The sequence below is a fragment of the Delphinus delphis genome, chromosome 20 (genome assembly GCF_949987515.2).
Source record: "Delphinus delphis chromosome 20, mDelDel1.2, whole genome shotgun sequence".
Lineage (NCBI taxonomy): Eukaryota > Metazoa > Chordata > Mammalia > Artiodactyla > Delphinidae > Delphinus > Delphinus delphis.
The window spans coordinates 41,636,889-41,653,598 of NC_082702.1; the positions used below are offsets into that span (position 1 = coordinate 41,636,889).

Sequence of the window (16,710 nt, forward strand, 5' to 3'; positions counted from 1 at the left end):
TAACCTTCTTCAGCTACCTACCGTTCGCTGTTCCCGTTCTAAATCAGAGCTTGTGTCTTTCCAGGTATCGGATTTGGAGGGATGCTGCCAACTGGCTGGAGATTAATCCGGACACGGGTGCCATTTCCACTCGGGCTGAGTTGGACAGAGAGAACGTCGAGCATGTGAAGAACAGCACGTACACGGCCCTCATTATAGCCACTGACGATGGTGAGGATGCCCTTACCATTTGGTTTTTGCTGCTTCACCCTCCTGACCAGCTCACTGCCTTGCCCCTATCCTTTAAGAGGCATGAATTCTTCCGTTTTCTTTCATTATTCAACAAAGCGTTCTCAAAGCATTGTCCAAAATGCAGAGTTTAGGCCAAGCAGAAGTTCCTTTTTAACGCTCCCTCTGTACCTGAGCCCCATGGGAGCCAGACTGCCTGGGTTTAGATCCTAGGACCAAAGCTTAATACCTGTGTGAACTTGGACTTATTACCTAATTTTTAGGTCCCTCAGTTCCTTTATCCAGCAAAATGATAATAGCCCATCTAGGTTAAATGAGTTAATTTATGTAAAAGTGCTTGGAAGAGTGCCTGCTACCTAGTCTGTGCTCTGTAAGGACTGTTATTATCTTTATCATCATCATCATTATTAGTGAAGTGTGGCTCCTTCCAGACTGTTTCTGTGTATTCGAATACATTTATAAACATATAGAAATATGGTTTATTATAAAGCCACTGTCTGGCTTATAGCCTATTTTTGTTTTTATTATAAAAACCATTGTCTTATGCATGTTTAATTTTTTTTCCTTGAACATATGTCTGGAAGACACAGAGATCTATCTTGGCACATTATAGATCTACCTCTTTTCAATTAAATGATGTTTTCTGCATATTGCATAATTTAACCATTCACACATTAAAAACCACCGGGATTATTTCCAGTTCTCCATTATTTTTGTGAGTGATAGGTAGAGATCGTTGTACATGCCTCTGTGGGCAAGTGTTTCCCACGGATAGATATTCAGAAGCGGAGTTACTGTTAAAGAGACCTGCTAGTTCCTGTGATTAAATCTGTTCCCCTCTCCCTCCTCAACCTCCCGAGGTAGTAATTCCAGATTTGGCAATCCAGAAAGCAAAGGGCAAGGCGAGTAAGCCCATGGTGGGGCTGGATGGGTGGCTAATGAGTGATGTAGCCTTCATCGCATTCTGAGCATGCTGTGGAAGGGTAACCCTGGCCTAGTCATTCCTGCTCCTGGAGCTGTCATTTGGGAGGCAGCAGGTTAAAAGCAGAGAGCCATGATGGGGCTCCATTTGCAGAAATGTTTTGCATAAAGGCGAAGCTAACCCATTGCTTAGGCAGCAGTGCTATGCTGGCCAGCTGTCTCTGGCTGCACGGGAGTTCCCTAATCTGGCCTGGAGCTAACCAAGAGTTGACAAGGTTCCTGCAAAGTTCCAGGGAGTAAATATTTTAGCCTCTGTAGACCGTACAATCTCTATTGCCATCATAGCCTAGAAGCAGCCATACACAGTTTGAAAAGGCATGAGCATAGCTGTGTTCCTAATTTGGGTGGAAGACCTTAGTTTGCTGACCCCTGACCTAATACTAATGGCTAAATCATGGTACTTTTGAATATATTCCTTCAAGTGTTACTTTGTGCATGACTCAATACTTTTGATGTAGGTCTAAGAGGAGAATGAAGTTTCTTCAGAAAATCTATTATCTTATTAAAAAACATTTTTTAAAGTTTTCTTTAATTAAAAAGAATTTTAGGGGCAGTGGTTAAGAATCTGCCTGCCAATGCGGGAGACACAGGTTCAAGCCCTGCTCCGGGAAGATCCCACATGCTGCTGAGCAACTAAGCCTGTGTGCCACAACTACTCAGCCTGCGCTCTGGAGCCTGTGAACCACAACTACTGAAGCCCGCACACCGCAACTACTGAAGCCCATGTGCCTAGAGCCCGTGCTCCGCAACAAGAGAAGCCACCACAATGAGAAGCCTGCACACCACAATGAAGAGTAGCCCCTGCTCGCCGCAACTAGAGAAAGCCCACACAGCAACGAAGACCCAATGCAGCCAAAAATAAATAAAATAAATCAATTTTTTAAAAAAAGAATTTTAAATTATACTCGCTCATTGTTAAAACAAGAAAATTCAAATGATAAGGTAAAAAGATCCATCCATGGGTGAATGGATAAACAAAATATGGTATACAGATACACAATGGAATATTATTCAGCCTTAAAAAAGAAGGAAATCCTGTCATGTGTTACAATGTGGATGAACCTTGAGGACATTGTGCATAGTGAAATAAACCGGTCACAAAATGACTAATACTGTGGGTTTCCACTTAGATGAGGTACTAATGTGGTCAAATTCGTAGAAACAAAGTAGAATGGTGGTTACCAGGAACTGGAGGGGGAAGTAGGGAATTGTTTAATGGGTACAGAATTTCAGTTTTGTAAGATAAAATTATGGAGAGCTGTTTCACAACAATGTGATTATACTAACACTACTGAACTGTACACTTTAAAAATGGTTAAAATGGTAAGTTTTATGCTATTACTTTTAACCACAATTTTCAGAGGTAAAAAGAAAAAATAATCACTATAGCCGCCCAGGTATAAATATTTATGGATTTGAGATACATTCCTCTGGGGTTTTTTTCCCTGCGATATGCTAATATTGATGATGATGATTCTTTGAGGGTCTACTTTTTCTATTATCAAGTGCTATGTCAGGATGTAAAAGAAATACAAACAGAAGTGTGTATAAATCTCTGAATCTAATCTGAAAAGCAACTTGGGGCAATTGTAAAAGGCTCAATACTTTGATAACGATCTTAGAGCCTTAGAAGTTCAGAGAAGGAGAACTAGTAGGCGGTGAGGAGGACTTCTTAGAGTGGTTTAAAAAAGTTGTGTTTTTTTTTAAATTTTATTGAAGTATAGTTGATTTACAATGTTGTTTTAGTTTCTTCTGTACAGCAAAGTGACTCAGCTATATATATATATTCTTTTTCATATTCTTTTCCATTATGGTTTGTCACAGAATGTTGAATATAGTTCCCTGTGCTATACAGTAGGACCTTGTTGTTTATCCATCCTCTATATAATAGTTTGCATCCGCTAATCCCAAACTCCCATTCCTTCCCTCCCCCACCTCCCTTGGCATAGAGATGTTAAAATTTAATGGATGAATAAAGTTATGTGTGAAAATGGAGGGAGTCCTTGGTGTGAGGAATAACTTGAATAATTGTTATCAAAGTAGGGAATAGGCATGTCAGAGGTCTGCCCAGCCAGGAATGAGGATGGCCTGGAACCTGCAGGATGGGTGGCTTTGTGGGCAGGGTGGGGCCTGGTGAGGGAGCCCCGAAGAGCCAGGAGAAGAGTTGGATTCAGTCTGATGGGAGGCACTAGGGATTCATCAGTGGTCCTGAGCTATGACATTTCCTGTGTATTTTCTTAGGTTCTCCACCTGCTACTGGAACAGGAACGCTGCTTCTATTCCTCGATGATGTGAATGACAATGGCCCCGAACCAGACCCTCGGAGCATGTACTTCTGCCAGAGGGATCCACAGCCTGTCATCATCAACATCATTGATCCTGACCTTCCCCCCAACACTTCTCCCTTCACAGCAGAACTAACACATGGGGCAAGTGTCAACTGGACCATTGAGTACAATGACCAAGGTGGGCACTTGAGTCTTATTTTGGAAACTTTGCTCTGACCCCGTGCTTCCCTCCCGCCTCCCGCTTCTGAATTTCCCTTCTCAATATCCACTTGTCACCCCCTTTATGTTGTTGTTTGTTTTTTGTTGTTGTTTTTGTTTTGTTTTGGCTGCACCACACGTCTTGTGGGATCTTAGTTCCCCGACCAGAGATCGAACCTGGGCCCCCAGCAGTGGAAGCTCGGAGTCCTAACCACTGGACCTCCAGGGAATTCCCCACTTGTCACCCCTTTTAAGGCTTGTTTCCTTGTCCCTTCTACATTTGTGGCATTGAACCAAAGATCCCTTTGCGTTTCTGGCGTCTGAGTCGGTGACATACTGCCCAATAATCTACAACCCAAGCAGCTGTTGTCTTCATTCAGCTTTGGAATGTCCCTAGTTCCGTAACAATTTTAATCTAGAATGAACTTTTTATCTCTCCTGATCCCCTCACTCATTTTTGTTGATTCCTCCAGAACATGAATCTCTGCTTTTTAAGCCAAAGAAAACCCTAGAGGTGGGTGACTACAAAATCAATCTCAAGCTCATAGACAACCAGAACAAAGACCAAGTGACCACCTTAGATGTGCACGTGTGTGACTGTGAAGGAGTCGTCAGCAACTGTAGGAAGGCCGGGCCTTATGCCGAAGGAGGATTGCAAGTTCCCGCCATTCTGGGGATTCTTGGAGGCATTCTTGCTTTTCTGAGTAAGTGCAGCTGGCGAGTGTTTCAGCCTTTACCTTCTGACATGGGGGAGGTTTTTCTCTTACTGAGCATTTGAGGGGTAAGTGGTCCAAGACTGGAAGGCTGCCCAGTCCTTCTATTTTGTTCTTTCAACCTCTAAGGGCAGTGTTTCTCCAGCTTGAGTGTACACAAACCACCCGTACATGAGAATGCTGATCCAGTAGGTCTGGGGTGGGGCCTCAGCCTCTGCATTTCTAACCAGCTCTGAGGTGATGCTGATGTTGCAGGTCTTTGGACCATGCTTGGAGCAGCGAGGCCTGGTCACCACCGCCTTCTCCACATCCCACCCTGGAGGAGGGTGTAGAGGAAGTGGAAGGCACATATCTGAAACTGAGCATGTCACCTTCACTCACATCCCACCGGCCCAAACACAGCCACACCTGGAAACTCCCACTCTAACCGGGTGACCATGTGTCCAATTAAAACTTGGTGCCGGGCTTCCCTGGTGGCGCAGTGGTTGAGAGTCCACCTGCCGATGCAGGGGACGCGGGTTCGTGTCCCGGTCCGGGAAGATCCTACATGCCGCGGAGTGGCTGGGCCCGTTAGCCGTGGCCGCTGAGCCTGCACATCCGGAGCCTGTGCTCCGCAACGGGAGAGGCCACAACAGTGAGAGGCCCGCGTACCGCAAAAAAAAACAAAAACCAAAAAACAACTTGGTGCCAAGAGTAGGGGCGGAGTGTGGGGTGCACGGTGAGTATCAGTGACTCAAAGGATGGTGCCAAGAGTAGGGGTGGAGTGTGGGGTGCATGGTGAGTATCAGTGACTCAAAGGATGAAGGGGAAAAAGGTTACTGGGGAAAATTTGGCAGTTTCTGACACAGTCCTTAAAACCTATATTACCTGAGCCTACCTGTAGACTGAGCCCTAGGGTTGACACAGGTGCTGTTATGGTTTCTAAAAGCTAGTGACAGGCAAGTCAGAAAACCTCAAAGATAGTGTTGTTGTTGCTTTTTTTATCATTAGGAGCTATGACACGTGGTTCAGGTCATGAAGGTCCTTGCAGTCAGAAGAGGAGGCTGTTAATTGAGTCTTGAGAAAGGTTTGGTGGAAGACAGGATAGTTGGGCCACAGCGACTGGGGGAGTCCTCATAGACAGAGGGCCATTTGTGGTGGTTCCCACACTAGCAAAGGCACAGAGAGAGGAAGGCTTGACGGACTGCGTAGGGCAGAGAGGCCGACCTTGCTGGGGTAGAAGAAAGTCCTTAGAGGGGAGCAATGGGACCACCTGGGGGCTTTCAGTTTAGATTCAGCAGTGTTACTGATCCTGCTGCTTCGACAGATTGAAGAAGGGATTACCTGTTGGCCTTCGGGAAATGTTTGCAGTGTGTCCCCTTAGCTCCTGCCCTCTGCTGCATCCTCTCAAAATTGAAAAGGAAGGAGAGAGTTGTTTAAAATTCAGTGAACTTTCCGGACCTTTCTTCCTCCAGGATTCACGTGGCTTTATTGCCACCACGCAGTTATATTTAAAATACTGACTTTTTTTATAGTAGCTTTATCTAACTTTGCTATGGGTGTATTTCATTAGACATAGGGGCCGAGAGCAACATTTCGGACTGTTCAAATGTGCAACATTTACAGCAGGAGCAATGCCAGTGTGCAGATTTCCAACGTCTTGTTCCTTATGGGCAGACATCAAAATTAAGCGCCTAAAGAATGTTCTAGAGAGACGAGAGGATATGAAGGTTTTTGTGTAGTCAGCCAATATTTGGTTACTTACTTTGTGCAGCATTTGTCTCTGACACCGGGGATTGGGGGGTTTCAGGATAGCTAAGTTGGGTGGTACTTCCTGAAGTGATAACAGTATGCCATGTTTTGGTTACTTTCCCTTACATAACACTTAAGTAATGTCTGATAAGAAGCATCCTTTTGGAAACATAGCCCTCCTCTCGCTCTTCAGCTCTAAGCTCCACAGGGATGGGGGCTGTTTGCAGCTTCCATTGTTTTCAGTGCTGTGTCTTCAGGGCCAAGGCAGGCCTGGCCCACCTAGCAAGAACTCACTCAGTATTTCTGTTCTTCAGTCATGGTCCAGGGGGTTATATTGTTTATCTGGATAAGACCTTGGAATCTTTCTGATTTCAGAAACAGGTAGGTTGGGTACTTGCAAGCATATGCCACCTCCTGTCTCAGTGCAGTGGTGCTTCACTAGGTACTTGGGTATAAGGACCTATAAGTTAGAAAACACACTGAATCATATTTTTTTCCCATTCACAATAAATTATTTAATTTTTTAAAAAATTAAATATTAATCGTATATAGCCTAGACATAGCCCCCAAGATCAGATGAAAACCTTGAAAATAGATTTTAAAGCTCGCTTACATGATTTATCCTAAGAGAAGATAAGGAATATACCAAGTGCTTTTTTTTTTTTGCTGTTGTTTAATTTTAAAACTTTTTGGTGTTTTTTCATGGTGTACCAGGCGACTTTACAGTCTGTGCCCCACTCCCCTCCCCCGTAACTGAATAAGAAAAATATGCATGTATTAGTCACATTTAGGCTGACCCAGCCCTGCTCACAAACCTTCAATGGCTTCAACTCACTCTGAATCAAAGCCAAAGTCCCTCCAGAGGTCCGCATGTCCTTGCTGCCCCTCTGACCCCCTGTCCCCTTCTTTCTCCCCTGATGATCCTGCTACAGCCACGCTGACCCTATCTTTCCTTAACCACACCAATCTGCTTGGAGTCTTTGCCTGGACCATTTCTGCTGCCTGGAGTACTTTGCTCCAGATTTTGGGAAATGACTGATTGGTTTAAGGTCCAGTTAAAGACCACAATTGAGTTCTCATGTAATTGTCCACTGTGTAGTGCTGCATATATTAACCTCAGGGATGTGAAGACATGTGAGTTGTCTTATAGCCATCTGTCTGGTCTGCAAGGCAGTGGTGCTCTGTGCCAGCTGCTGCTTACGGCTTTCTTGACCTGTGGCTCTTATCTCTCTCTTCCCCACTCTAGTCCTGATTCTGCTGATTCTGCTACTTATTCGGAGGAGAAGGGTAGTCAAAGAGCCCTTACTGCCCCCAGAAGAGGACACCCGGGACAACATTTATTACTATGATGAAGAAGGAGGTGGAGAAGAAGACCAGGTGGGTGTTTAAAACCAAGGGAGAAAGCTTAATGGCAATCTCTTTATTTGGAGGAAGCAATGATTAGGGGAGGACAGACATCTGAAACAGCTCTGTTACTTTGCCTATTTTTTTAAAGACCTTTCATCTACACAAGAAAATAGATGTCATTAGCCATCATCATCATCACCATCATCATCATCAATACAGCATTGCTAACGTTTATTTATTGTTCAGATGAATGAACAGAGGCACAGAGCAGTTAAGCAATTTGCCCAAAGTCACAGAGCTAGGAAGCAGTAAAACCAGGTGGTCTGACTCCAGAGCCTACTCTCCTCACTGCTATTTCCAGGACATGAACTTTATTCAAATTATCTTTGACATAGAGCAAATGATCTGTTTTTTGTTGTTTTTATAAATTTATTTATTTTTGGCTGCGTTGGGTCTTCGTTGCTTTTGTGCAGGCTTTCTCTAGTTGTGGCGAGCGGGGGCTATTCTTCGTTGCGGTGCACGGGCTTCTCATTGTGGTGGCTTCTCTTGTTGCGGAACACAAGGACTGATCTGTTTTAATATTTTGTTTCCTTTGAGTTTGTAGCTGTGCCAAACGGTTTTTTGCTTTTTGTAGATGTTAATTCTTCAGGCCTTCTTTATTTCTCTTGATTTTGGAGATGGTCTTAACTTGCCTTACCCTGTATTATTGAGGTATTACCACAATAATGCTGTATAACAGGCAATCCCAGAATGTCAGTGGCACACGTCAATAAGCATGTTTTTCTCGTGCGTTTGTGGGTTAGCTGGGACAGTTGCTGGTGTAACAAAATACCATAGACTAGGTGCTTATAAACAACAGAAATTTATTTCTCACAGTTCTGGAAGCTGGGAAATGCAAGGTCAAGGTGCTGGCAGATTCAGTGCCTAGTGAGGGCCCTCTTCCTGGTTCATAGATGGCCCTTGTCTCACTGTGTCCTCATGTGGTGGAATGGGCAAGGGAGCTCTGGGTGTCTTTTATAAGGGCACTAATCCCATTCCTGAGGGCTCCATACACTGTCACAACCTAATCACCTGCCAAACGTCCTACCTCCAAATACCATCACATTGTTTCAACTTGTGAATTTAGGAGGCACACAAACAGTCTATGGCATCTAGGCTCTGAAGAATGTGTGGGTTGGTCGGGGCTAGGCTGATATAGGCTGCATTTGGCTGGATGGCTGTGTGCTGTGAGTTGTGTCCAGGAATGTTCCATATAATTCCTATCTTCTTTGTCCCAGCAGGTAAGACCAAAGTAGAGTTAAGGCCTTTGCCTGTGTCACATGTATTAATGTCCCATTGGTCAAAGCAAGTCAAATGGCATAGCCCTACATTAATGGATTTCTATTCTTTTCACAGAGGATAGGGTGGGAAAGGAGTGAATATTTTCTGAATAATAATCTAATAATCATACCCTATGAAAAGTTAATAAGGTAAAACAGTCTACATCTATACCCACAAATGTTCCTCACAAGGCTTTTATGCTGTATTTCCTTCCAGTGCTATTTGGAGACTCTTAGGTTGAAAACTACCATTTCAGAAAAGAAAAAAAAAAACCAACTGCCGTTTCAGGTTACATTGGCACGTGCCTGTAGATATCACAGCTGACTGTTAAGGCCTTAGCCAGTACCATAATCTGTAAACCAAATATGACCCTGTGTTTATGACTGTTTCTATTTTACTCTTTGCTATGCTTTTACCTTTTTCTCTAAAGGAGTATGACCTGAGCCAGCTACACAGGGGCCTGGAGGCTCGGCCCGAAGTGACTCGCAATGATGTGGCGCCAACCCTCCTGAGTGTGCCCCAGTATCGACCCCGACCTGCCAATCCTGATGAAATTGGAAACTTTATTGATGAAGTAAGTAAGCAGAGTCAAAAGCCAAGACACAACAAACTCATCTCTAAACTTGGAAAGGAGCTGTTGTGTCAAAAGTGAGAAAAATTCTTTAGAGTCTTTCCTTTACCATGTTTTCATCCCTGAGCCCTATTTGTTTTTGTTTTTGTTTTTGTTTTTTTTGGTACGCGGGCCTCTCACTGTTGTGACCTCTCCCGTTGCGGAGCATAGGCTCCGGACGCGCAGGCTCAGCGGCCATGGCTCACGGGCCCAGCCGCTCCGCGGCATGTGGGATCTTCCCGGGCCGGGGCACGAACCCGTGTCCCCTGCATCGGCAGGTGGACTCCCAACCACTGCGCCACCAGGGAAGCCCTCTCTGAGCCCTATTTGTTTTTTTATTTGTGCCTCATCTAAATTTCAGAACTAATAGCACTTTGAATTAGTCTTAGGGAATTTGCAAAGTTCATACAGCAAAACCAAGACTTGCTTGAAAAGATTTAATAGAATAAGAAATGAAACTAAAGAGATTCAGTTTTGTTTCACTAATGGGTCTCTCTTTCCCTGCATTACATTGGGACGTAATGTTAAATGTGTATCACAAGGCTACCTGAGGGCCAGAAAAATAGTTTCCATATTGTATATATCAGAAATGCATTCAACTATAAATACCAGAAGCTTAAATAGATATGAGTAGAGTTACCTCATGCAAATAGAAGACTAGGGTAAGCAGTCTAGGCTGGTGCATTACCCTTTTCTACCTTTCTGCTGCATGATCTCAGCACATCCTTGTTCTCATGCTTGTTGCTTTATGATCACAGGATGGCTGCCACACTTCCAGGCCTTGAGCCTGTTTTCCTGTCAAGAAGTAGGAAGGGCAGAGCAGGGGGCAAAAACTTTCTTCTAGCAAACTGTTAGGCAAGAAGGAAGTTCATCCTACATGTTATTGGCCAGGACTGTCACAGGATTGTCCCTATATGCAAGGGAGGATGGGAAATAGGCATTAAGTTAATTAGCTTAGGGTAAGATGAGGAAGAACTGGTGGGGTTAAGCAAAGAACCAAGTAAGATAATAATAGTGGGATCTATTTCCTTAAACTATGTTACCTGATTACTTGCTCAGTTGCTGGAATGATTTTCAGGGCTTGTCTGATGGTCCAGTGGCCTTCAGCAAGTCTTCACGGTGTGGGGCAGGTTTTGCTTTAGCTTCCCTGAGGAGTTGTTGTCACCAAGGACTATATAAAGCATGGCAGTGTTGGAAATGATCAAGCCAGATCCATTCTAGGCACCGGATCTTAGAGAAAACTGAGAACAGGAAGGGCCACTTTAAACCATCCCTTTTAGATACATTTGGATTCAGGTATTTTCCTCCATTCACATTCATTTGTGTATCATCATATCTGATTATAGCTATTTCTTAATTACAAAAATAAAATGTTTGCTATTTAAAAAATATAAATTATGAAAATGTATATAAAGAAAAAATGTGCAAGTCCTCCCTCAGTTCCCCTGACCATAATCACCAAAGTTAATTTAGCAGTTTGGCATTCATCCTTTCAGATCTTCTCGGGCTGAAATGCAGGCTGTGTAGCCTGGCATGACTGTCCTCATTGTTTTTAGTCTCTGTCCATCCTGATTGGTTGGTGCTCATCTCTCCTGCCTACATAAAATTTACCAGTTTCGTTTAGGGGGAAAACATTCTGCATACTTTATCTTTTCATTAACAATATATCATGTCCATCTTCTGTTCCAGTTTGTATTACATTTACCTTGTTGGTGTTCAGTGCTCCTGGCGTTCTGCAGGATGGTCTCATTGTTGTGCCATTAACACTTGGCTTTACGCACCAAAAGAAGGCATGTTGCCTAAGATGACAGGTGTGCGATTCCTCTCAATGAAAGATCCTATTGTCTTCCTTCTTTAGAACCTGAAGGCAGCTGATAGTGACCCCACCGCCCCACCCTATGACTCTCTGCTGGTGTTTGATTATGAAGGAAGCGGCTCTGAAGCTGCTAGTCTGAGCTCCCTGAATTCCTCGGAGTCAGACCAAGACCAGGATTATGACTACCTGAACGAATGGGGCGGTCGCTTCAAGAAGCTGGCGGACATGTATGGAGGCGGCGAGGATGACTAGGGGACTCAAGACCGATGGGGAGACAGATGGGTCCCTACACTCATGTGATGGGAAATGGGGGAATAATATTCCTGATGGTTTTCCAGCTTCCTTCACTTGAGATGCGTTTCTGGAGAAGAGACCCGTGATCAGTGATAGGATAGTTATGATTTCCACTTTATAGATCTAATCTGTGTGTTAGAACGATTTTGACTCATTCCATGAATCTTTTTTTCCCTTTCATCACTCTTTACATGATGACCATGTCCAAAAGACCCTCAAATTTTAATATTTCAAAAGAGTAGCTTCAGCCTCAGAAGGTGCTGCTGGCAACTGGCAGATTTCCGTAAGGGCTTTGCCTCATTTTTCAAAGGAAGGTGAGGGGTCAATTTCCCTATTGCAGGTTTTATATAAAGAAATTAATTTGTGTGCTTTCATTCCTCCCGTCACTGCACTGGTGTCCCATGTTCTAATATCCACTCTTACACCCTCTGAATTCTATCACATTTCTCTGATGCAGAAATTATTGGGCTCTTTTAGGGAAAGAGGCTTATGTCTTAGTCTGGCCATATGCTGAGTGGGTATTGTGTACTCCTAAGACCTTTTAACGGTTTTCCTTTTCTATCTCCTGAGTACATAACTTGAAATGGGCATCTATCCAGTTTACTTGTCCTGAGTAAGAATGTTTGTTATGTGAATGTCGTTATGGGGTGCTTTGGTTCTAGACAGGGAGCCTGGACCAGAAAAGGTGGTGAGTTTTCAGGTGCCACTGAACTTTTAATGTTCATTTATCCCTAAAACAAAAGAGTGATACATTCCGGGACTCAGAATAGTGCCTGAAGTGCTGCAGCCAAAGACAGAAGCTGGCTCATCACAGCAGAGGGGAAATGTGAGACGTGGCCGTGGAGATGGCAGGGGAGATTGTTACTGAGCCTGGAAATTGAGCCAACTGAGGCTGAAGACGGTTGCGGTGGCGCTACCTCCAGACCTGAAAATTCTGAAAGAGTAGAGGAATCTCAACACTCGTTTCCTGCCAGGATCCTTGTACCGTGGTTTGTACCCAAAGCACAGAATCCCCAGTGCCTGCTTTTGTTGATCTATAGAAAATGCTGGCTGGTCTGGACACATTTGCCCCAAATTCCAACTGTGCATGAAAACTTCAGAATGTTTTAAAAGTCCAAAATTTTTTTTTTCTTAGGAGCAGGAAGAAAACACTCCTTGAAAGGGTGTTAGCGAAGGGAGGTGAGGGTAGGGAGAACCTTAATTTGGATTCTTTTTTAGTTGAAACGCAACCTTTAAGAACCCTTTGACAACCATAGACCAGAACTTATCTAAATTGCTTCCCTATCTATCAGCTGTTTTTGGAAGAAAAACCCATCCCTGCAACCACTTCTTAGAACTGTCTTGATTTTTCAGCAATTTAAACTCTAATGTAGTTCTGTGTAGAGAATGTCACTGTAGTTTTGAGTGTATATGTGTGTGGGTGCTGATAATTTTGTATTTTCTTTGGGAAAAGGAAAACAAGGTGGAAAAAATTATTCTTAAATATTCATTTTTATAAATTTTATTAAAGAATTTTGTTACACCATTGTCAAACTTGTTTTATTTGATTACACAATTCCAGGCCAGACAGACAAATGGTTAGGTGAGCTTATTCAAAACATGGAGAAAGAAGCTTCATATTAAAATGACTTCCCCTGAACTTTGTGTCATTCTGTTGGGGCAGAATAGTGGGGAAACCGCGCACCTAAGGTCACTGTATTTGAAGGATATCCACCCATGTGGCATGTAGTGAAACCAATGAAATCTCCCTGTCAGAGGCTACTGTGGGTTGTGCCGAGGGATAGAAAGAAGCAGGGCTTCAAATAACATTGTAGGTCAGCAAAGTTAGTACAGGGCAGTGGTTCTCCACTGGGGAAGATTGTGGCCCCCTCCCCCAGGGGACGCTGGTAATTTCTGGAGATGCTTTTGGTTGTCATGACTGGTGAGGTGCTACCAGCATCAAGTCCAGGTCAGGGACGCTGCTAAACATCCTGCAACACACAGGGCAGCCTCCCGCCACAAAGAATTATCAGGTGCAAAATATCAACAGTGCGGGCTTCCCTGGTAGCGCAGTGGTTGAGAGTCCGCCTGCTGATGCAGGGGACACGGGTTCGTGGCCCGGTCCGGGAAGATCCCACATGCCGCGGAGCGGCTGGGCCTGTGAGCCATGGCCACTGAGCCTGCACGTCCGGAGCCTGTGCTCCGCAGCGGGACAGGCCACAGCAGTGAGAGGCCCGCGTACCGCAAAAAACAAACAAAAAAGTGTTTCAAATGGTAAAATGTTATATTTTACTACAATTTTTTTTTTTTTTTTTTTTGCGGTACGCGGGCCTCTCACTGCTGTGGCCTGTCCCGCTGCGGAGCACAGGCTCCGGACGTGCAGGCTCAGTGGCCATGGCTCACAGGCCCAGCCGCTCCGCGGCATGTGGGATCTTCCCGGACCGGGCCACGAACCCGTGTCCCCTGCATCAGCAGGCGGACTCTCAACCACTGCGCTACCAGGGAAGCCCCATTTTAAACACTTTCAAGTGTACGATTCAGTGGTATTAAGTACCTTCAAAATGTTGTATAACCATCACCTCTATTTTCAGAACTTTTTCATCATCCCAAACAAGTAAGTGGAATCATTTAATATTTGTCCTTTTAAATTTGGCTTATTTCACCTAGCATAATGTCTTGAAAGTTCATCCATATTGCAGCATGTATCAGAACTTCATTTTTTTAAAAAAAAATTAATTAATTTTTGGATGTGTTGGGTCTCCGTTGTTGTGCGCGTGCTTTCTCTAGTTGCGGAGAGCGGGGGCTGCTACTCGTTGCGCAGGCTTATTGCGGTGGTTTCTCTCCAGAGCGCAGACTCAGCAGCTGTGGCGCCCGGGCTTAGTTGCTCCGTGGCATGTGGGATCCTCCCAGACCAGGGCTCGAACCTGTGTCCCCTTCATTGGCAGGCGGATTCCCAACCACTGCACCACCAGGGAAGCCCAGAACTTCATTTTTTAAATGGCTGAATAATATTCTATTATGTGTATATGCAATATCATAAAGAACGTGGGGGTCAATTATGGAAAATGGAATGCAACCACTCCAGTAATCACATGTGACTTTAGAAGATAAGAACCTTCAATTGCTGGAGTCTTTGATGGGAATTCTGTTTCTATAAAAACAGCCATTGATAACTATTGGGTGCGTTAGGCTTGTTAGGTCTGGGTTGAGGCAAACAGCCCCCAGCCTGCTTAAATCGCTTGTTCAGCTGCTGACCCTAAAGTTTCTGACAAGGTTGGGTCCCTTGGCTAATTTCAAATCAACTAAACATGTTTAACACCAATACAGACTTCTTTGTGCATCTTGAGCAACCCCATATGGTTCATTGCAGAGAAGCAGCGCCCTCTCCCTGTAGCTCTTGAGGGTATTGGTTGTGATGGATGTTTAATAGCATATTACCAGGGCGTCTCCCAGCTGTACTTCTGTGTTTTAACAAAGCTGCCCAGAGCAAACTGAGGAAGGGGCTACCAGCATTCAATTCCTACAAACTAAAATTCTGTGAGGATGGAGACGCTAGTGAGAATAAAAACGGGTCAGGCCAGAGGTGGGCGACTGGCTCTTCCCATATAGCCTTGTCCAGTATGGAGCTCTGAGGTGAAGTCTGAGAACTCTCAGTTCAACCTGGTGTATTTTTCAAGGTAGGAGGATAGAAAAGATCTTAATAAAATATTGTCTACTGGTTTGATTTATACTTTGAAATATTTAGACATGGTATGAGGGCCTCCATTTGTATTTTTCACTAATCCCCACAAATATTAGGGGTGGGCCTTCCCCACACGATGCCCTACACCCATTTTGCTAAATGTTTAACACTTTGAAATGACCTCAAATTTTTTTTCCCCCAAAATGAACTTGTGTCCACACATTATTGAAGAAAAACTGTCTATTGACAAAACCTAGGGTGGGATATGATGAAAAGAATGCTAGGAAATTTTGTAGGTCATTTATTTCCCCTTCAAAAATGTTCCTCCAATTTATAGATATTTTGGCAGGTTTTGTTTGAGGAAGAGATGGGGAGGAAGATCCAGGTAAAATTTATTAAGCATCTCCTCTGTTGCAGACATTGTTAAATACTTGAGAGCAGTATCACTTTAACTCCCTAAGATAGCCTAGTGAAAATGGTTCTGTTATCTTCTCATTCTAGAGAGTAGGAAATGGCTGATGGACTAGGGCTGGAGCCCAGAGAAATGGGAGTGACCTGGAGGTGGCCTGACTCACTGAGAAGAGTTAAATGAACAATTTCCTCCCCCAGTGGCATGGTCTTGCATATGGAGTGCAGCCCATTTCCCAAGACTTCTAGCAGCTAACTGCTGAAGAGCAGGCATCAGTCATGAACTCAGGTTAGCTCAGGGGATCTCAAGGAAATGCAGGACAGCCTCTTGGGAGCAGTTTCACGAAGTGGGTATTGGGGCTGTTTGTGACAATGATAGGAGAAATTATTGACTGAGTGAAGGGAGAGGCAGGAGTGCTAAAGTCTTGCTCTCAGAAGCATTGTCTTGGATTTGCAGCATGCCTTTCAGACAACATGACTTTTGAATGTCCCACCAGGATTCATGTAGGTGAAAACCTGTTTCGATGATATAAATCTCCAACGCATTCTGTTTTACATATTAACTCAATTTTGGTGGGGCACGATTTTAATAGACATTGAATTTTCCAGGAATGCCTGTAAATAGGGCAAAGATTGAGCTTTTATTGGGAACTGAGTCCATTTAAGAAATCATATCATCAATAACAATATTTGTTATTTGTTATTATTCACAACGGATGTGTTTAGTACTTATTTTAAAATATCACTAATGAAGAAATTCAACGGTTGAATATTGTTTTACATACCCAAACTTCATTATAAGAAGGTGCAGCAACTGATTGCTTCACTATGACCTTCAGTGTTCCGGTACTCAAATATTTTCATACTGAAATTCATATTATGTCATAATTAAACTACTCCTCTCATCCTTTTTCTTTATATAGAGGTTAAACATGTTGAGTGTCTGAAATCGTGCATGTAGGTAAGTTGTGTTAGCTATGTTTACTTCCCCCGCCCCCTGCGAGTACAGGTGGCCTGAGAAAAGATTTCTTCGTGAAGGTCGCAGTCCCAACCAAGTCGACCCCGCCCCACGCCGCGGGCCCCGCCCCTAGGGCTTCGGCCACGCTTAACGTGGC

At 43.9% G+C, this 16,710-nt stretch overlaps 1 protein-coding gene across 1 annotated transcript in view; it reads left to right on the forward strand.

The window, feature by feature from the left end:
- The window catches only part of CDH1 (cadherin 1), a 78,526-nt gene extending 65,478 nt beyond the window's left edge, over positions 1 to 13,048 (forward strand). Inside the window, exons 11-16 of the mRNA XM_059999971.1 lie at positions 65 to 210; positions 3,451 to 3,675; positions 4,169 to 4,399; positions 7,386 to 7,516; positions 9,237 to 9,380; positions 11,275 to 13,048. Coding sequence (XP_059855954.1) covers positions 65 to 210; positions 3,451 to 3,675; positions 4,169 to 4,399; positions 7,386 to 7,516; positions 9,237 to 9,380; positions 11,275 to 11,484 — 1,087 coding nt within the window. The 3' untranslated portion in view covers positions 11,485 to 13,048. The remainder of the gene's footprint in view (positions 1 to 64; positions 211 to 3,450; positions 3,676 to 4,168; positions 4,400 to 7,385; positions 7,517 to 9,236; positions 9,381 to 11,274) is intronic.
- The last annotated feature ends 3,662 nt before the right edge of the window (positions 13,049 to 16,710 follow it).